The sequence below is a fragment of the Anomaloglossus baeobatrachus genome, chromosome 2 (genome assembly GCF_048569485.1).
Source record: "Anomaloglossus baeobatrachus isolate aAnoBae1 chromosome 2, aAnoBae1.hap1, whole genome shotgun sequence".
Taxonomy (NCBI): domain Eukaryota; kingdom Metazoa; phylum Chordata; class Amphibia; order Anura; family Aromobatidae; genus Anomaloglossus; species Anomaloglossus baeobatrachus.
In genome coordinates, this window is record NC_134354.1 from 733,502,294 (window position 1) to 733,524,459 (window position 22,166).

Consider the following 22,166-nt stretch of genomic DNA (forward strand, 5'->3'; position numbering starts at 1 on the left):
CTTGAGGCGCCTCATGCATTTCCTGGGGAAGATGGTGGCAGCAATGGAGGCAGTCCCTTTCGCGCAGTTTCACCTGCGTCCTCTTCAATGGGACATCCTACGCAAATGGGACAGGAAGCCGACGTCCCTCGACAGGACCGTCTCCCTCTCTCAGGCGACCAAAGCTTCCCTTCGGTGGTGGCTTCTTCCCACTTCATTGTCGAAGGGGAAATCCTTCCTACCCCCATCCTGGGAAGTAGTCACGACGGACGCAAGTCTGTCAGGGTGGGGAGCGGTTTTTTCTCCACCACAGGACTCAGGGTACGTGGACCCGGCAAGAGTCCTCGCTTCAGATCAATGTTCTGGAAATTCGGGCAGTGTATCTTGCCCTGAAAGCGTTCCAGCAGTGGCTGGAAGGCAAGCAGATCCGAATTCAGTCGGACAATTCTACAGCGGTGGCATACATCAACCACCAAGGCGGCACACGCAGTCGACAAGCCTTCCAGGAAGTCCGGCGGATTTTGATGTGGGTGGAAGCCACGGCCTCCACCATATCCGCAGTTCACATCCCAGGCGTGGAAAACTGGGAAGCAGATTATCTCAGTCGCCAGGGCATGGACGCAGGGGAATGGTCCCTTCACCCGGACGTGTTTCAGGAGATCTGTTGCCGCTGGGGGGTGCCGGACGTCGACCTCATGGCGTCCCGGCACAACAACAAGGTACCAACGTTCATGGCACGGTCTCAAGATCCCAGAGCTCTGGCGGCAGACGCCTTAGTTCAGGATTGGTCGCAGTTTCAGCTCCCTTATGTGTTTCCTCCGCTGGCACTGTTGCCCAGAGTGTTACGCAAGATCAGGGCCGACTGCCGCCGCGCCATCCTCGTCGCTCCAGACTGGCCGAGGAGGTCGTGGTACCCGGATCTGTGGCATCTCACGGTCGGCCAACCGTGGGCACTACCAGACCGACCAGACTTGCTGTCTCAAGGGCCGTTTTTCCATCTGAATTCTGCGGCCCTCAACCTGACTGTGTGGCCATTGAGTCCTGGATCCTAGCGTCTTCAGGATTATCTCAGGATGTCATTGCCACTATGAGACAGGCTAGGAAACCAACGTCCGCCAAGATTTATCACAGGACGTGGAAAATTTTCCTGTCGTGGTGCTCTGCTCAGGGTTTTTCTCCCTGGCCATTTGCATTACCTACTTTTCTGTCCTTCCTTCAATCTGGACGGGAAAAGGGTTTGTCGCTCGGTTCCCTTAAGGGACAAGTTTCAGCGCTCTCTGTGTTTTTCCAGAAGCGCCTAGCTAGACTTCCACAGGTACGCACGTTCCTGCAGGGTGTTTGTCACATCGTTCCACCTTACAAGCGGCCGTTAGAACCCTGGGATCTAAACAGGGTGCTGATGGTTCTTCAGAAACCACCATTCGAGCCAATGAGAGATATTTCTCTCTCACGCCTTTCGCAGAAAGTGGTTTTTCTAGTAGCAGTCACTTCACTTCGGAGAGTGTCTGAGCTAGCAGCGTTGTCGTGCAAAGCCCCTTTTCTGGTTTTTCACCAGGACAAGGTGGTTCTACGTCCGGTTCCGGAGTTTCTCCCTAAGGTGGTATCCCCCTTTCATCTCAATCAGGATATTTCCTTACCCTCTATTTATCCTCATCCAGTTCACCAAGGTGAAAAGGATTTGCACTTGTTAGATCTGGTGAGAGCACTCAGACTCTACATTTCTCGTACGGCGCCCCTGCGCCGCTCGGATGCACTCTTTGTCCTTGTCGCTGGCCAGCGTAAAGGGTCACAGGCTTCCAAATCAACCCTGGCTCGGTGGATCAAGGAGCCAATTATCGAAGCTTACCGTTCGGCTGGGCTTCCGGTTCCCTCAGGGCTGAAGGCCCATTCTACCAGAGCCGTGGGAGCGTCCTGGGCTTTGAGGCACCAGGCTGCGGCTCAACAGGTGTGTCAGGCGGCTACCTGGTCGAGCCTGCACACTTTCACGAAGCACTATCAGGTGCATACCTATGCTGCGGCGGATGCCAGCCTAGGTGGACGAGTCCTTCAGGCGGCGGTTGCCCACCTGTAGGAAGAGGCCGTTTTACGGCTCTCTTACGAGGTATTATTTTACCCACCCAGGGACTGCTTTTGGACGTCCCAATTGTCTGGGTCTCCCAATAGAGCGAAAAAGAAGAAGGGAATTTTGTTTACTTACCGTAAATTCCTTTTCTTCTAGCTCTAATTGGGAGACCCAGCACCCGCCCCTGTTTTTTTGTGTACACATGTTGTTCATGTTGAATGGTTTCAGTTCTCCGAGTTTCCTTCGGATTGAAGTTAAACCAGTTTATAATTATTTTTTCCTCCTTCTTGCTTTTGCACCAAAACTGAGCAGCCCGTGGGAGCACGGGGGGTGTATTGGCAGAAGGGGAGGGGCCTAACACTTTTAAGTGTAGTACTTTGTGCGGCCTCCGGAGGCATAGCCTATACACCCAATTGTCTGGGTCTCCCAATTAGAGCTAGAAGAAAAGGAATTTACGGTAAGTAAACAAAATTCCCTTCTTTCCTGATTCTTCGTTGAATCCATGTTGCCCTACAGACGCTGCTGGTTTCCAGTGCCAGAGGAAGCAAAGCAACACCAGATTAATCACTGAGGCACCACGATGCTTTACTGCAGGCATCACTGAGCCACCACCATGCCTCACTGTTGCCATCACCAAGCCACTGCCATGCTTCACTGTAGGGATCACTGAGCCACCGTTATGCTTCACTGTAGGCATTACGGAGCCACCACCATGTTTCACTGTAGTCATCATCAAACCACCACCATGCATTACAGTAGGCATCACTGAGCCACCCCCTTGCTTCACTGTAGGCATCACTGAGCCACCGCCTTGCTTCACTGTAGGCATCACTGAGCCACCGCCATGCTTCACTGTAGGCATCACCAAGCGACCGCCATGCTTCACTGTACGCATTGTTGAGCCACCGCCATGCTTTGCTGTAAACATATGAATCAAGAGAAATTTAGCTACTGAATTGATCAATGCAATAGAGCCCCAACACTACGCCAAAGTATTTCTCTACGTTGGGGTCCCTAGCTTGTGTGTGTCCTCTCATGCAGTTAAAAAACCTGCCGTGTATGGGAAGCTAAGACCCAGGCTATTTATGCGTATGATATGGATTGGCAATAGGTGTGGTTGGGGAGGGTTCACAAACGAAAAAATACTAACAAATAGGAATAACGTTTGGAACACCATTCTAAGTCCGAACTGGGTGCAAAAACCTAAAAAAACATCACTATGGGGAGATAAGGTATGCACACCAGTGACTATGTAAGGGGAATACATGAAATAGCAGAAACTGCTGTGTGAATACTGACTTGAAAAATCCAATAGCTATATGCAAGAGTGAATATGTGAAAAATGGAATCTGCATTACTGCCATGAACATATGAATCAAGAGAAATTTAGCTACTGAATTGATCAATGCAATAGAGCCCCAACACTACGCCAAAGTATTTCTCTACGTTGGGGTCCCTAGCTTGTGTGTGTCCTCTCATGCAGTTAAAAAACCTACCGTGTATGGGAAGCTGAGACCCAGGCTATATATGCGTATGATATGGATTGGCCATACACGGTAGGTTTTTTAACTGCATGAGAGGACACACACAAGCTATGGACCCCAACGTAGAGAAATACTTTGGCGTAGTGTTGGGGCTCTATTGCATTGATCAATTCAGTAGCTAAATTTCTCTTTATTCATATGTTCATGGCAGTAATGCAGATTCCATTTTTCACATATTCACTCTTGCATATAGCTATTGGATTTTTCAAGTCAGTATTCACACAGCAGTTTCTGCTATTTCATGTATTCCCCTTACATAGTCACTGGTGTGCATACCTTATCTCCCCATAGTGATGCTTTTGCTGTAGGCATCGCTGAGCCACCGCCATGCTTTGCTGTAGGCATCGCTGAGCCACCGCCATGCTTTGCTGTATGCAAAATTAAACTCTAGCTCCATATTGTGTGAAGAATAGGGATGAGCGAATGTATTCGCCACTATTCGGTATCCGACGGACAACAGGCTATTCGCGCCATTCGGTATCCGGCGAATAAAACAACATCCGCTCCAATACTTTCATTTTCATTTCTGACTTCCTGACGCCTGTTTTCCAGCCAATGAACACATCTGATGTTGCTTGCTCTCGCAGTAACGCCGCAGCCATCTTTGTTGTGGTGTTACTGTGATTGGCTTGGCCGCACAGAGTCATCTACATACACGTTGCCGCAGCTTACGGGAACGATACATATATAGTCCCCACTGCTTTGGCTTCTAGCTCCACGGAGGAGAGAGAGAGGGGGGGGGGGTAGAGAGGGGGACTGCCTTTTTCCATCCATTTCGGCATGTGCCTTCGTCACCACAGCTCACGGTTAGGTCCAACGTCAAATTATTAGGGTTTCCCATAGACTTACATTGCGCGTCAACTATTCGTCGCATATCCGTCAAAGCGAATATTAGGGTATTCGATCATCCCTAGTGAAGAACACTTAATGCAACTAATGAAACCACTGCTTGGTTACATCTGATGTACTTGAGACAAGTCTGTGCTCTTATAAGGGATTTAATTCAGGGGGAGTAGTAATTCTGAAACTGCAGAAGTTAATAAAAGTGGTATTTCTTTGTCGCTCTATTGGGAGACCCAGACAATTGGGTGTATAGGCTATGCCTCCGGAGGCCGCACAAAGTATTACACTCAAAAGTGTTAAGCCCCTCCCCTTCTGCCTATACACCCCCCGTGCTCCCACGGGCTCCTCAGTTTTTTTGCTTTGTGCGAAGGAGGTCAGACACGCACAGCACAGCTCCACAGATTAGTCAGCAGCAGCTGCTGACTATGTCGGTTGGAAGAAAAGTGGGCCCATATAGGGCCCCCAGCATGCTCCCTTCTCACCCCACTCTTGTCGGCGGTGTTGTTAAGGTTGAGGTATCCATTGCGGGTACAGAGGCTGGAGCCCACATGCTGCTTTCCTTCCCCATCCCCCTCAGGGCTCTGGGTGAAGTGGGATCCTATCGGTCTCCAGGCACTGAGACCGTGCTTCATCCACAACTCCTGTGGAGCCTGCTGGATAGGAGCCGGGTACCGTTCAGGGACATGGCCCTGCTACGTGAAGGTACTCTGTATCCCTGTGGGGACCGCGCACGGCAACACCTCAGCTTTGCTGGGTGTGCTAGTGCACCGGGGACCGCGGCGCTGACCGGGTTAAACTGTGCCATTACACACTCAGCGTCGCTGAGTGTGTTTATATGTAGGGGCTACCGCGCTAACCGCCGCTGCCATGGGAAACTGCGGCGCGGCTGGGACTTGTAGTTCGCCGGGGACTTCGGCGTCGGCCGCGCTTTTACGGCGGCCACGCGTATACTCGAGTCCCCGGCTTGCTTGCGGCCTAGTTTCCCTTTCTCCCGCCCTCAGCCCTGACAGGCAGGGGAAGGGCGGGAAGAGCAGCACTGAGGGCTGGAGTATGATTTCCATACTCCACCCCCCTCACTGTGCACAGTGTGAGCACCTCGGCCACGCCCACGGCTCCCTCCTCTCGTCAGGACGCCGCAGCCATTCCTGTCAGCTCCTCCGACGCTGCAGAGAGGGATTAACCCTGGGAGACCCAGACACGGTCTCTGGTGGCCTCATAACCGCTTTAGGCGGATGGTAAGCAGCACATGTGGTGCTAGCCCCATGGTGCTGTAGTGTATTGATACATTATTTGTTTATAGTATATATTTTACACTGTATGAGCACAGTTCATTCTGGCTATATACCCTAGTGTGTTACTCAGGGAAAACAATAGCATGGCGCCCACAAAAGGCAGGGGTGCCAAAGCACAGGCTTATTATGCTGCCTGCGTCGCTTGTACGACCCAGCTGCCGGCAGGTTCCATTGACCCTCATTGTGTGCAATGTTCGGCCCTGTGACACTTCTTCAGCCAGGGCCTCTGCTAAGAGGGGCCCAGGGGGAGCCACCTGTTGACACTGTCCTAGTGATGGGGACGGAGTTTGCAAAACTCTCTGAGACTATGACTAAGATACTAGAAGCCTTGCAGTCCAGGCCGGTATCTCAGCAAAGGGACTCTGTTGAATCATTGTTCCCTGGCCCCCCTCAGTTGGACCAACAATGTCCTCCCGGGGTATCTCATACATCCCAGACTGAGGGTTCTGACTTAGACCCCAGCCCCAGACCGACTAAGCGGGCTCGCTTAGAATTTCCCTCGACATCATATTGTTCAGGGTCTCAGCGGGGGGAATCTCTGGTTGATGATGCGGAGACAGCTGATCAGGATTCTGATCCTGAGGGCGCTCTCAATCTTAATACTCCAGACGGGGACGCCATAGTGAACGTTCTTATTGCGTCCATCGATCAAATGCTGGATATTTCTCCCTCAGCTCCTCCGGCGGAGGAGTCAGCTTCTCTTACACCGAGTATGTTTCTGGACCACTCTGATTCAGAGAGGCAGTCCAGATTCATCATGCTTGTCCAGATAAGCGGTTTTCTAAGCGCCTTAAGGATACACGTTATCCTTTTCCCCCTGACGTGGTTAAAGGTTGGACTCAGTGTCCCAAAGTGGATCCTCCAATCTCCAGACTGGCGGCTAGATCCATACTTGCAGTGGAAGAGGGGGCCTCGCTCAAGGATGCCACTGACAGGCAGATGGAGCTCTGGTTGAAATCCATCTATGAAGCTATCGGAGCTTCTTTTGCCCCAGCATTCGCAGCCGTATGGGCGCTACAAGCTATCTCAGCAGGTCAAGCGCAAATTGAAGCAGCCACATGCATGGCCGCGCCACAAGTGGCATCCATTACCACCCAGACCTCGGCAATTGCGTCTTACGCTATTATTGCTGTCCTGGACTCTGCGAGCCGTACGGCGGTCGCGACCGCCAATTCGGTGGTACTCCGCAGGACCTTGTGGCTACGGGAATGGAAGGCAGATTTTGCTTCCAAAAAAGCGCTTAACCAGTTTGCCAATTTCTGGCGACAGGCTGTTTGGCGAGCGTCTGGATGAAATCATCACACAATCCAAGGGAAAGGATACATCCTTACCCCAGTCCAAACAGGACATACCCCAACAGAGGAGAGGGCAGTCGAGGTTTCGGTCTTTTCAGGGCGGGGCAGGTCCCAATTCTCCTCGTCCAAAAGGTCTCAGAAAGAACAAAGGAACTCTGATGCATGGCGGTCTAAGTCACGTCCTTAAAAGGCCACCGGAGGCGCCGCTAACAAAGCGGCTTCCTCATGGCTTCGACCTCCTCTAGTAGCATCCTCGGTCGGTGGCAGGCTCTCCCGCTTTTGCGACACCTGGCTGCCACAAATAAAAGACCGCTGGGTGAGAGACATTCTGTCTCACGGTTACAAGATTGAGTTCACCTCTCGTCCCCCGACTCGATTCTTCAGGTCATTCCCGCCTCCCTAGCGAGCCGAGGCTCTTCTGCAGGCGCTGTGCACTCTGAAGGCAGAAGGAGTGGTGATCCCGGTTCCTCTTCAGCAACTGAGCCACGGTTTTTACTCCATCTTGTTTGTGGTCCCAAAGGAGGACGGGTCTTTCCGCCCGGTCCTGGACCTGAAACTGCTCAACAAACATGTAAAACCAGACGGTTCAGGATGGAATCCATCCGCTCCGTCATCGCCTCAATGTACCAAGGAGATTTCCTTGCATCGATCGATATCAAAGATGCTTATCTCCACGTACCGATTGCTCCAGAGCCCAGCGCTTCTTGCGCTTCGACATAGGAAACGAACACCTGCAATTCGTGGCACTGCCGTTCGGCCTGGCAACAGCCCCACGGGTTTTTACCAAGGTTATGGCTACTGTAGTAGCGCTCCTACACTCGCAGGGTCACTCGGTGATCCCGTACTTGGATGCTGATCAAGGCACCCTCTCAAGAGGCATGCCAACGCATCCTCGACGCTTCCCTGGAGACTCTCCAGGGTGTCGGGTGGATCATCAATTTTCCAAAGTCAAATCTGACACCGGCCCAATCGCTGACATATCTTGGCATGGAGTTTCATACCCTCTCAGCGATAGTGAAGCTTCCGCTGTTCAAGCAGTAGGCACTACAGAAAGGGGTACAATCTCTCCTTCAAGGCCAGTCACACCCCTTGAGGCGCCTCATGCACTTCCTGGGGAAGATGGTGGCAGCAATGGAGGCAGTCCCTTTCGCGCAGTTTCACCTGCGTCCCCTTCAATGGGACATCCTACGCAAATGGGACAGGAAGCCGACGTCCCTCGACAGGACCGTCTCCCTCTCTCAGGCGACCAAAGCTTCCCTTCGGTGGTGGCTTCTTCCCACTTCGTTATCGAAGGGGAAATCCTTCCTACCCCCATCCTGGGAAGTAGTCACGACGGACGCGAGTCTGTCAGGGTGGGGAGCGGTTTTTTCCCCACCACAGGGCTCAGGGTACGTGGACCCAGCAAGAGTCCTCGCTTCAGATCAACGTTCTGGAAATACGGGCAGTGTATCTTGCCCAGAAAGCGTTCCAGCAGTGGCTGGAGGGCAAGCAGATCCGAATTCAGTCGGACAATTCCACAGCGGTGGCATACATCAACCACCAAGGCGGCACACGCAGCTGGCAAGCCTTCCAGGAAGTCCGGCGGATTTTGATGTGGGTGGAAGCCACGGCATCCACCATATCCGCAGTTCACATCCCAGGCGTGGAAAACTGGGAAGCAGATTATCTCAGTTGCCAGGGCATGGACGCAGGGGAATGGTCCCTTCACACGGACGTGTTTCAGGAGATCCGTTGCTGCTGGGGGGTGCCGGACGTCGACCTCATGGCGTCCCGGCACAACAACAAGGTACCAATGTTCATGGCACGGTCTCAAGATCCCAGAGCTCTGGCGGCAGACGCCTTAGTTCAGGATGGTCGCAGTTTCAGCTCCCTTATGTGTTTCCTCCGCTGGCACTGTTGCCCAGAGTGTTACGCAAGATCAGGACCGACTGCCGCCGCGCCATCCTCGTCGCTCCAGGCTGGCCAAGGAGGTCGTGGTACCCGGATCTGTGGCATCTCACGGTCGGCCAACCGTGGACACTACCAGACCGAACAGACTTGCTATCTCGAGGGCCGTTTTTTCCATCTGAATTCTGCGGCCCTCAACCTGACTGTGTGGCTATTGAGTCCTGGACCCTAGCGTCTTCAGGGTTATCTCAAGACGTCATTGCCACTATGAGACAGGCTGGGAAACCAACGTCCGCCAAGATCTACCACAGGACGTGGAAAATTTTCCTGTCGTGGTGCTCTGCTCAGGGTTTTTCTCCCTGGCCTTTTGACTTGACCACTTTTCTGTCCTTCCTTCAATCTGGACTGGAAAAGGGTTTGTCGCTCGGCTCCCTTAAGGGACAAGTCTCAGCGCTCTCTGTGTTTTTCCAGAAGCGCCTAGCCAGGCTTCCACAGGTACGCACGTTCCTGCAGGGGGTTTGTCACATCGTTCCTCCTTACAAGCGGCCGTTAGAACCCTGGGATCTAAACAGGGTTCTGATGGTTCTTCAGAAACCACCATTCGAGCCAATGAGAGATATTTCCCTCTCACGACTTTCGCAGAAAGTGGTTTTTCTAGTAGCAGTCACTTCTCTTCGGAGAGTGTCTGAGCTAGCAGCATTGTCGTGCAAAGCCCCTTTCCTGGTGTTTCACCAGGACAAGGTGGTTCTATGTCCGGTTCCGGATTTTCTCCCTAAGGTGGTATCCTCCTTTCATCTTAATCAGGATATCTCCTTACCTTCTTTTTATCCTCATCCAGTTCACCAATGTGAAAAGGATTGGCACTTGTTAGATTGGGTGAGAGCACTCAGACTCTACATTTCTCGTACGGCGCCCCTGCGCCGCTCGGATGCACTCTTTGTCCTTGTCGCTGGCCAGCGTAAAGGGTCACAGGCTCCCAAATCAACCCTGGCTCGGTGGATCAAAGAGCCAATTATCAAAGCCTACCGTTCTGCTGGGCTTCCGGTTCCCTCAGGGCTGAAGGCCCATTCTACCAGAGCCGTGGGCGCGTCCTGGGCTTTGAGGCACCAGGCTACGGCTCAGCAGGTGTGTCAGGCGGCTACCTGGTCGAGCCTGCACACTTTCACGAAGCACTATCAGGTGCATACCTATGCTTCGGCGGATGCCAGCCTAGGTAGACGAGTCCTTCAGGCGGCGGTTGCCCACCTGTAGGAAGAGGCCGTTTTACGGCTCTATTATGAGGTATTATTTTACCCACCCAGGGACTGCTTTTGGACGTCCCAATTGTCTGGGTCTCCCAATAGAGCGACAAAGAAGAAGGGAATTTTGTTTACTTACCGTAAATTCCTTTTCTTCTAGCTCTAATTGGGAGACCCAGCGCCCGCCCCTGTTTTTTTGTGTACACATGTTGTTCATGTTGAATGGTTTCAGTTCTCCGATATTCCTTCGGATTGAAGTTACTTTTAACCAGTTTATAATTCTTTTTCCTCCTTGCTTTTGCACCAAAACTGAGGAGCCCGTGGGAGCACGGGGGGTGTATAGGCAGAAGGGGAGGGGCTTAACACTTTTGAGTGTAATACTTTGTGCGGCCTCCGGAGGCATAGCCTATACACCCAATTGTCTGGGTCTCCCAATTAGAGCTAGAAGAAAAGGAATTTACGGTAAGTAAACAAAATTCCCTTCTTTGATATATTCACAGAACCCAATTGATATGGGTTGTGCAAAGCTACTTACATAGTTCTGTTTTGGTTTGAAGAGGTTGTCCAGGCTTGAGCTTAGTCTCCAGTCTGACTGCAGACTCCTGAATCCTTACAGTGCGTGCATTGCACACTGTCAAGATTCTTTGGTGGTAGCACCAGGAGCAACAGTAACGTGACTGCAAGTATCCGATTTGCATACTTATATCAAGTGACCGCTTGTATGCAAATCTGATACTTCTGGAACGGCACTGGTCCTGGAGGCGAATATAGGCTTTATTATTTTACCTGGGGGAAACATGTGGAATAGGAAGCGGTTGTCCTAGTAGTGGAGACCTCCTTTAAAGGAAACCAGTCACCAGATTTGGCGACTATAAGCTGTAGCCACCACCAGTGAGCTTTTATAAACAGTCTTCTAGAATGACATCACACAGGTCCTGCAAGAGACAAAGGGAATCATTTGTATAATAGTTATGCTAATTCTAACAGGGGGAGGGGATAACTATGAATACCCCCAGCAGCGTCGGACTGGCTACCGGAGGAATCGCCAGTAATACCAGGCCTGGATTCAGTTACCTGCATTGCACTCTGGAGCGCTCACCTGCAGCCTGGTCTGATCTCAGAGTTTGCAGGACTGCACCGCGAGCAGCGAGTAATTGATTCCCCGGAGATTGCGGTTCAGTTCATAACAGCTGCGGACAGGCTGGGCTGCAATGTGGATTTCAGGTGGGAGCACCGTAGATCAGCCTGGCCTGTCTGCTGGTGTCATGAACTGAACCGCAATCGCCGGGGAATCAATCACTCGGCGCTCGCGGTGCAGTCTAGGCTGCACTCTGGAGCTCAGGTGAGAGCTCCGGAGTGCAATGCAAGTAACTGAATCCAGGCCTGGCATTACTGGAGATTCCTCCGGTAGCCAGTGCGACGCTGCCCCCCAGATATTATCTGATCCTCAGCTGCTGTCACTCAACAAGCAGCTCATTTTATAAACTTTTTTGGGGTTTCAAAACTTATACATCCGAGCTGACCACTACAGGTATGTATAGACTCAGCCTGATAGTGCTAGTATAGCACTGGCTTTAGGTTATATAGGAAAATCCCTGTGATTGGTTCCCTTTTAATGTGCGGTCCCAGACTGTGCACTGTCCAATGTGGCAAGGAAAGGTAGGTTTACCTCTGCAGCATCAGAGGAGCGCAGGAGCACTGAAGCTGGCCGGACTGCTATTTGTAAGTTGAAACACAAAGGAATGAGGAGTTTTTTTGTGGTACAAATATAAAAATTGTTTTATTGGTATGAAATAGTTAAAAGACAAAAATTACTGAAGATTTTTCTGCAATACATAGATAAATAATTAATCGATATACACAATGCTTGATAACACAACACCTAGAATATAGAGGACAACTTTAAAAGGTACAGTGGGATAGCTTAAACCAGCACTATGAGTGCACCGCCTCCTATCCGTTCACACACGGCCTTCCCTAAAATCAGAAAAGACACAATGGCTATGATGTGTATTCCAGCGGGATAGGGGGAAAACGGTGAGGCATATTACCAGTCAGGGTGTCCCGTGGAGGACCCGACGTACGTTTCGCAGTGTTTACGATGGCTTAATCATGGGTGGTGCAGCATCAGAAGAGCGCAGGAGCACTGAAGCTAGTCGTAGCTGCAGGCGCTGCCTTTCTTGCCTTGGAAACTGGCCTCTGCTAACAGACCGCAGCGGTGGCTGGTTCCCTAGGCAACGAGCTATAGAAATACTATTTTTTAATAACCATTATATTGCAAAGTTGCATGTTTTTTATGAGCACTTGGCAGGTTTAACCACTCAGATGAGACAACCTTCCTTTAGGGAAGTGTTTTGGGATGACAACCACTGTTGTTGGGCTCCTGGCATGTGTATGCATTACATGCACCACCTTTTTATCAGAAAGTTCTCCATGTAACACTACATTTCTAAGTCTCTTAACTTTCTATGCACATGTGTATACTAGTAATCCCGACCTTACTTACCTGCTTATAGGTTTTGCAGCAAGCACTGTCACTTTGCAATAAGGATTTTACCCCCCTTATATCAAGTCTTATTGGGATTAGTGCTTCCTTTCGGGAGTAGAAAGTGTCATCAAAGTTTGACATCTGAATCTGAAGAGTAATTCTTTTGTCTCATCGCAGCGTCAGAAGGCCGTCAACCTGAACGTTGTGATTGCCGACCTCAGTAATGACTTCCTAATGGGATCCAACCTGCCCAATAGGATTGATGTCAGTGTTATCCCCGAACATATCCGCTCTCATTTCTCCTGGGATGGAAAGTACATACAGATCAGTGGGATACACGCAGACTGTCCGGACGATCTGGTAGGTGATTTGCAGGAGTAGATGATACATGGCTGCCTCCGTCTGTTCTCCGAGTTGCACAGTACATGTGTATGAAGCTTTTTATTTCATTACTCATTAAAGTTGTTACCAGGACATGTTACTTTTAATTCACGACAAAACAATCACTGATCTCGGGGAGACCAGCCAGAGAAAACACTGCCGGCAGCCAGTGAGGGCACTCAACACCGTGAAATCCTAGGTGCATTGCCCCCTGGGAAGTATGAAAATCAAAAAGGTCCGTGGAGCCTCTGTTAGGAGTCTCGACATGGAAAATAGCCAGATATCCCTCCGGGAAGGACCTAGCCAAGGAGTGGCTCTTTTTAGGAGACCACCATAACCACCATATTAGGTGGCCCTTTTAGTCAATATTCAGCTCTTGACGAGTTTAAAGATATGACAAGGGAAATACCAAGGCCAGGTATCCATCCACAGACAGCTGTTTCGGGGTATTGCCCCTCATCAGTGTGGAGTAGGATTCTGGCTAGGTGGGAGCAATGCCTAGTAGACCAACAAGACAAAACAATCACTGATCTCGGGGAGAGGATTATCTATGGCCTCATTTTTAGTAAGACCCTGATGGTGTAGCCTTCTTATATATATGTTAGGAAGTGTATTTCATCTTTATTGAGAGATTGTATACATTTCTCTCCTCCTCTTTTAGATCCATATTGAATATTGATATTGAACTCATGGATCAATAAAACCTCCTGATGAACCCTTTGGCTCTATCATACAAGGGGGGGAAACGCGTCGAGGTGTAAGGTGTAAACTGTATCCCAAGAGTGTGAAGCTATCAAGCACAGAGTGTGTAACCATTACCAGAAGGAACCTGTGACATATCATGTGTCTGAAATGAGGTGTAAGGTGTAAAGTGTATCCCAAGAGTGTGAAGCTATCAAGCACAGAGTGTCTAACCATTACCAGAAGGAACCTGTGACATATCATGTGTCTGAAATCAACTATCTTTATGAAGAAGAATACAATTTTTTAACTTCAAGTATATATGTGATAAACATTTCATCTATCAAGAATTTTATCAAGGAACAAACTATGGTTATTGGACTTATTCTGTGTAATCCTTGGCATATATGTGTTTGTTGCTTTGCTGAAGAAATCCTTTTTCTAACAGTTCAGATGATGGCGTTGGGCCGATATTAGGTCTCTGTTCTGTAGAGAATGACCTTTTGGCATTCTATAAGGTGCATGGTATCTAAAATAACAGCTCAGTAGATAAGTGTAAAGAAAAAGGAGAAATTCCAGCAACTTCAGGAGAAAGTAGAATTTTCTTAAAAAACAGATTCTTTATTGATCATAAAAATATTAATATTCCATCCAAGCAAGACAAAAAATACGTAGTAGATAAGTGTACACCACATGTTGGGTGTTGGTTCTGTTAGGAATAACCTATGGGTATTCCAGGATGTGCCTAGTTTTAAAGTTATCCCTGTTTTTTCCTTTGTTAAATTGACCAGCTGTGGATGTGATCTGGATGTTGAATAGCGGTCATAAAATACATCAAAAGGAGTTATTAGGGATGACACTTGCATTATTGTGGTTATATGGTCTCTAGAACTGGATAGGAGTTGGAACTAGATATAGAGACGAAATATCCCTTTTTTGTCACTGTATTTAGCTCCTAAACCACTGTGTAACAGTGAGTTTAATAGTTGTTTTTAAAAATATGTAATATGAGCAACGGTATGAAATATATATAAATTCTTGAAAAATTGCAATTTTTCCCTCTGAGGTATTTGTAGGAGGAGAAATGTATATCGATCTGTGATTGAAAAATGAATTATTGTTATGTATCTACCCCTTTATTGGCTGATTCCAGTTGAGACATTGTATGTATTTATGTCTATGAGTCATTTTTTAGCTTTGGTATAATAAAGGAGAATTTTTAGAAAATTGGGGTTAATATATTTTTGAGTCACTGATCTCGGGGAGACCAGCCAGAGAAAACACTGCCGGCAGCCAACAAAGGCGCTCAACACAGTGAAATTCTAGGTGCCACTTCTTGGCTAGGTCCTTCCCGGAGGGATATCTGGCTATTTTCCGTGTCTACACTCCTAACAGAGGCTCTACTGACCTTTTTGATTTGCATACTTCCCAGGGGGCAATACACCTAGGATTTCACCGTGTTGAGCGCCTTTGCTGGCTGCCGGCAGTGTTTTCTCTGGCTGGTCTCCCCGAGATCAGTGATTGTTTTGTCTTGGTCTACTAGGCATTGCTCCACCCAGAATCCTACTCCACACTGATGAGGGGCAATACCCCGAAACAGCTGTCTGTGGATGGGTACCTGGCCTTGGTATGTCCCTTGTCATATCTTTAAACTTGTCAAGAGCTGGATATTGACTAAAAGGACCATTTAATATAGTGGTTATGGTGGTCTCCTAAAAAGAGCAACTCTTTGGCTAGGTTCTTCCTGGAGGAATATCTGGCTAGTTTCTTTGTCAAGACTCCTAACAGAGGCTCCACGGACCTTTTTGATTTGCATACTTTTAATTCACGGCACATGTAGGATACCCAGTAAACTGATGGGCATCCCAGAAAGATTGTGCCACATCCACCTACCTGTAAGTAACAAAAGTATTATTCCTTTTGTCTGTCATATAAATAGAGCCTAAAGTCCACATTCCAAAAACTGGGCATAGCGGCCGATCATCTGATGATTATCAGGGGCCTCTCAACTCTAACACATAGGTTGAAAAAAGACACAGGTCCATCAAGTTCAGCTTCTCTCCAAAACTTATACCTTCTCTATTACTAGATTATTTCTAACCCCAATGCCATTTGTTATGACAGAACCTGTATGAGAAGCCCTGTTATAAATGCAGTTATAGTATCTGCCATTACTACCTCTTGTGGACATTCCACAATCTAGGACTGCTCTAACTGTAAAGAACCCTTTCCTATTTAACTTTACTTGTAAGGAAAGCCCCCTGGTCCTTTGTAACCTCATGTAAATCATGTGCCATTCCTTTCTATTAAATCCAAATGTATTTATACATATAAATGAGATCTGAGTTATTGCTTGCCTTTAACCCCTTAACGACCCATGACGTACTGGTTACGTCATGGATTGTGTGAGGTTAATCCTCGCCCCCTGCCGTGGGCAGGTCGCGGCGATCCGCGCACCTATTAGCTGTTTTCAACAGCTGACATGTGTGCCTGCTAGTCACGGGTGGAATCGCTTCCACCCGCGGCCATTAACCCCTTATATCTCGCTGCCAAAATCTGGCAGTGAGATGTATATGCGCGCCGCCATGACAGTGACTTACCCCGCCCCCATCGGAAGTCACGTGACATGATCTCGTGACTTTCGGTGGTTGCCATGGTAGCACAGGATCATGTGGTGACGCCTGTAGCTAACACGAGTCACTTCCTGTCAATGCCTGAATACAGCCGGCTTTGAAAGTAAAGCACCAAATCTGCAGTTCTCAGCTCTGTAGCTGTGATCTGCAGATAGGGAAGAGCGATCGGATTGGTGATCACTATAGCCCCCTAGGGGGACTAGTAAAATAAAAAAAAAAAAAGTTTTAAAAAATTTAAAAAAATAAAAAAACCTAAAAGTTCAAATCACCCCCTTTTCGCCCCATTGAAAATTAAAGGGTTAAAAAAATAAAAAATATACACATATTTGGTATAGCCGCGTTCAGAAATGCCCGATCTATCAAAATATAAAATCAATTAATCTGATCAGTAAACGGCGTAGCGTCAAAAAAATTCCAAATGCCAAAATTACGTTTTTTGGTCGCCGCAAATTTTGTGCAAAATGCAATAACAGGCGATCAAAACGTAGCATCTGCGCAAAAATGGTACCGTTAAAAACGTCAGCTCGAGTCGCAAAAAATAAGCCATCCCTGAGCCATAGATCCCGAAAAATGAGAACGCTACGGGTTTTGGAAAATAGCGCAAAATGTGCGCCTTTTTTTGGACAAGCTTGTGATTTTTTTTTTTAACCCCTTAAATACAAGTAAACCTATTCATGTTTAGTGTCTACAAACTCGCACTGACTTCAGGCATCACACCCACACATCAGTTTTGCCATATAGTGAACACCGTGAATAAAATATCCCAAAAACTATTGTGTGAGCACACTTTTTTTGCAATTTTTCCTCACTTGGAATTTTTTTGCCGTTTTCCAGTACACTATATGGTAAAACTTATGGTTTCATTTAAAAGTACAACTCGTCTCGCAAAAAACAAGCCCTCATATGGCAAGATGGACTGAAAAATAAAAAAGTTACGACTCTCTGAAGAAAGAGAGGAAAAAAACAAAACGGAAAAACACAAAATGCCCGGGGGCTGAAGGGGTTAAACTGCCACTAATGTCTCAATATTGCTTTTAAAGGGAACCTGTCAGGTGCAATATGCACCCAGAACCACCCAGCAACAATATGCACCCAGAAACTTTCGGGTTACTCGCTACTTAGCAAGTATTTTCCATTGACTTACATTGTGTCCGCTACTCGTAACGAATATGCGAGTAGCGGACAGTGCTCGCTAACAGCATAGCAAGTACGAATAGTTAACTTCTCGCTCAACACTATGCGTAGTATATATGTGATGCCTGATTACCTCCTATTTTTTTGTAGCTTATCATTATATTTTTTTGTGTTTATCTAGGTTCGGGAAGCCGCTTACAAGATCTTCCTTTACCCTAACAGCAATCAGGTGCAGTGCTTGGATGAATTGCTGAAGAGTAGGAATGCGCTGGCTCAGCTTGTTGGCTATCCAACCTTTGCACACAGAGCATTGCTTGGGACCATGGCAAGAACACCAGGTAAAATTTTGGTGAGAAGTGTGTGTAATAATCACGCAACTAAGAATGCAGTTCATTTTATATGGTTCAGATACCTTCACAGCAAATAGCGAGTATTGTGTGGCATATGTAAAAGAATCCAGCTCACCCACGTCTGACCTCACCGCACCTCAGACTCTGATCCGGCCCTGCCCCAGCCGCAGCAGTAAAAAATGAAGGAAGGCGATCCAGCTGAGTGACCAGGGGATTTATTCAGTGCAATACAGACATGGCATGGTCGTAGTTAACGCGTTTCTGGCTTAACGCCCTTAATCATCATTATGATTAAGGCTATGTGCGCACTTACCGGATTTTGCCACGGATTTTCCGCGGATTTGCTGCATGTTTCGCTGCAGAAAATGTTCATAACATCTCTGCAGTGAATCACCAGCAAATCCTATGGAGAAAAAAAATCCTGTGCGCACTGGGCGGAATTTGACAGCTGCATGTTTTGCTGCGGGAATCCCGCAGCAAAAACAAGTGCATGTCAATTCTTTTCCGCACATCGCTGCGGGATTTCACTCCATTGACTCCAATGTTAATCATGAAATACCGCAGGGAATAACGCAGGCAGCAAATTCTGTGCGGTTCACTGCGTTTTCCTGCGTTATTCCCTGCGGTATTTCGCGGTTTACCTCCGGTAATGTACATTGCCTGTCTGCGGTTTTGCAGGGAAGTTATGTCATTACAGGAAGAGGAAGCCGTGCAGAGAGTAAACACACACAGATCACATCACACACAGACATCACAGACATAGAACACATAGACACAGACACATAGAACACACATAGAAAGAAAACGGAAATATAGAAAACAAAGAACGTGGGCTCCGCTGCATATTTACCTTCCAGCCGAGGTAAGCACACAGCGGCGGCCCGGTATTCTCAGGCTGGGGAGGGAGAGGGACAGGGATAATGTCCCCCGCCTCACTCCCCCTCCCGCAGCCGAGAATATCAGCCGCAGCTGCCCCAGCACTGTCGCATGCATTATGCGGCACTACCGGAGTGTCCTCGGCTCTTCTTGCCACCGTGTAGCAGTGGCAGCAAGGTAATACAAGGGGTTAATGGTGGTGGGGGACCACCGCCATTAACTCCAGGCTTGATCATGGCAGCGTCTATGTGACAGCTGACATGATCAACCCGTAAGTAAAGTGAAAAAAACACAGACACCGAAAATACCTTTATTTTAAATAAAACAAACAAGCCTCGTTCACCATTTTATTAACCCCCCCGGAAACAAAGCTCCGACGTAATCCACCACTCCGGCATAATCCACAGGTCCTGCACTGCTGACATCCAGCCGCGACTGTCACAGACACAGCGCTGAATGAATGCAGCAGACAGCAGAGGTAATTACCGGTCATTTCCCACGGCCGGTAATGTGAACTCACTGCCGACCGTGGGAAATGCAGCGATCTGTCATCTATCTATCTATCTGTCTGTCTGTCTATCTATCCCTCTATCTATTCTTCTGTCTATCTATTATCTCAGAATTAAATGACTTTTTTTTTTTTTTTCAATGTGCTTTATTGCATTGAATGCAATAAAGCACATCCCAACCCGCACGCGGCAAAACCGCGGCAATACCGCGAATAATACCGCGGTAAAACCGCGGCAAACCGCATGCGGTTTTCGGGTGCGGTTTCCCGCGGTTTTTTACCGCGGGTGCGGTAATCTTTGAGAGCATGCGGAATTTTCACAAGAAAATTCCATTTCCCAGTGCGCACAAGGCCTAAGGGCGTTAAGCCAGAAACGCGTTAACTACGACCATGCCATGTCTGTATTGCACTGAATAAATCACCTGGTCACTCAGCTGGATCGCTTTCCTTCATTTTTTTATTGTGTGGCATATGCTTTTGGCAATTGGACCCTAAAATGGAGGGATGCCTTAGCCTCACCCAAAAGTGGCTACAAGTGTAGTGTAGTGTGTACTTAGCCTAATCCTGTCATCAGGGCAGAGAGTAAAATGTGTGTGTGTGTGTGCGTGTGTGTGTGTGTGTGTAGAATATATATATATAATATGTATGTATGTGTATATGTAGAATATATATATATATATATATATATATATATATATATATATATATATTTCTATAATTTTTTTTTCTCTACCCAACTTCATTTGAGTGGTGCTCCTTTAAGAGTGACATAAAACATGAAGCCTTTTTCAAATTATGATTTTCTGCAGGTCATGTCAGGAGTATTTCTCCATTGCTTCATTGGGGGACACAAGAGACCGTGGGTGTAAGCTGCTGACACTGTTCCAAAAAGCTTCTCCCCAGTAGTATATGGGGGAGACCTCTAGGGGGCTCTCAGAGTCTCGGAGAAGGATTCCAGTTTAGAACTGCGCAGATGTATATGAATCAGGAGAAATGACCACACAGAGACGTATCTCTATCTGGGAGAAGCTCAATGCTCTTCTAATCAGTGTATTGTAAAAAAACACAGTTATACAGTTTGTTTAGTACATCTGTATTGCTATTAACCAATTATGTAACTTGGTTTCACTTACTCCCTTATTTGGCTATAGTTTCCTACATGACTATACTGTCCTTGATAATGCACCTGGAGATAAGCAAAGTCTGTGCACGTACATCAGCAGCTTGTTACTGACATTCAAGAGACAAATCTAAGCTAGCCTCCTGAATGCCTGCTTTGTTCAGTTTAGCATGATTAGTTTCAATAATACATTCCAGAAGATGTGCACCCTAGTATACATGATAGCATTTAAGCAATGGTTATACAAAGACAGATTATCTTATTATTTTGGACAATTGATTCATAGCCTAGGCCCTCACACATGAAGATTGTTAGGGCTCCCTGGCTGACAGTCTTTGCCACCATACCCCAGCCAGCTTTCCTTCCAGAGCCGGAACTGGTACCCTCCAGGTTCCCGACAGACAGTGTTCGGGACGCTTGATGACAATGTTCCTCATCGTGCTGCTAAGGATTCCTGGGTCTTCAAGACAGGTATCCCCTCTTCCTTGGTCCTGGGCAAATGTGGGGGCTCCTGATTTACAAAAAAAAAGCAGTCCACGCTAGTTCCTTTTTTTGTATTTTTTTTTTTTTTTTTATTATTTGTTTTGGGTTTTTTTTTCCTCTTCTCTGGCTTTCCTTGCAGTCTTTTTTAATTCTATCTTTTTTTTCTGGAGCAGTTGCGGTCTGTCTTAGCTCTCCCTGACAAGGCTTCTACTTTAGCCCCCTGGTTGGTCTGGGCCTGTTCCTGTGGCCAGTACACGCCGCATGCTTTCCAGCCAATCAGATGCGTCGACTCTCCTCATCTCGGATGCCACCGTGGAATAAAGTACTTCACTTTCACAACTGAAGCCCAAACCTTCACCCCCCAAGAGTTCCACAACTCTATTGATTTTGCTCCTTTCACCACTTCTCAGCTAGTAACAATATTTGCCAGGATAAATCTACAATCCACCAGGAAAAAAAACAAGCCCTGCTTCAAGCCTGCTCCTGTCTGGTGCAAAACAAGGAAGCCGCGGAGACACCATCACATGTTTCTCAACGCTGGCAGGTAACTAGCCAGGTCTTTCACCGGGAAGGAAAAATCACGGGAAGGGCAGTCTCCAGTCAAGGAAACCACCTATGCCAAAACATGGTATCCATCCTCAGACAGCTGTTTCGGGGTATTTGCCTTTCATCAGTGTGGAGTAGGAAACTGGCTAGTGGGAGCAATGCAGGAGAAAAAAGGGGGAAGGTATGGACTCGGCACAACTTCCTTAAAAATATCTTAAGTCCTTTATTAATAATCTTCTTAAAAAGTCATCCAAAACGCATGCACAAGGATATCGTACAGGGAAAAACTTAACGCGTTTCGGACGTGGTAATAAAAGCAATTAAGTCCTTAATCATAAGTTTACCTGTATGTAGCCAGAACCTGGATATATATGTGAATATCAGCCATGGGTGTGGAAGCTCAAGGGAACAGGAAAGGCTTTTCCTGTTCCCTTGAGCTTCCACACCCATGGCTGATATTCACATATATATCCAGGTTCTGGCTACATACAGGTAAACTTATGATTAAGGACTTAATTGCTTTTATTATCACGTCCGAAACGCGTTAAGTTTTTCCCTGTACGATATCCTTGTGCATGCGTTTTGGATGACTTTTTAAAAAGATTATTAATAAAGGACTTAAGATATTTTTAAGGAAATTGTGGCGAGTCCATACCTTCCCCCTTTTTTCTCCTGCATTATACTGGCGTGGACTGACTGGGGGACTCTGAGCACCCAACTGGTGGATATAGCAGTGGATGACAGGTAAGCTGTTAACCTTTTTCCTTCACTAGTGGGAGCAATGCCTAGTAGAAGACTATATAGGTAAGGATGGTTGACCTTAGGG

General features: G+C 47.6%; 1 protein-coding gene across 1 annotated transcript in view; it reads left to right on the plus strand.

Moving 5' to 3' along the window:
* MIPEP (mitochondrial intermediate peptidase) overlaps positions 1 to 22,166 on the plus strand; it is a 225,448-nt gene that overhangs the window by 74,100 nt on the left and 129,182 nt on the right. Inside the window, exons 6-7 of the mRNA XM_075337383.1 lie at positions 12,806 to 12,988; positions 17,639 to 17,795. Coding sequence (XP_075193498.1) covers positions 12,806 to 12,988; positions 17,639 to 17,795 — 340 coding nt within the window. The remainder of the gene's footprint in view (positions 1 to 12,805; positions 12,989 to 17,638; positions 17,796 to 22,166) is intronic.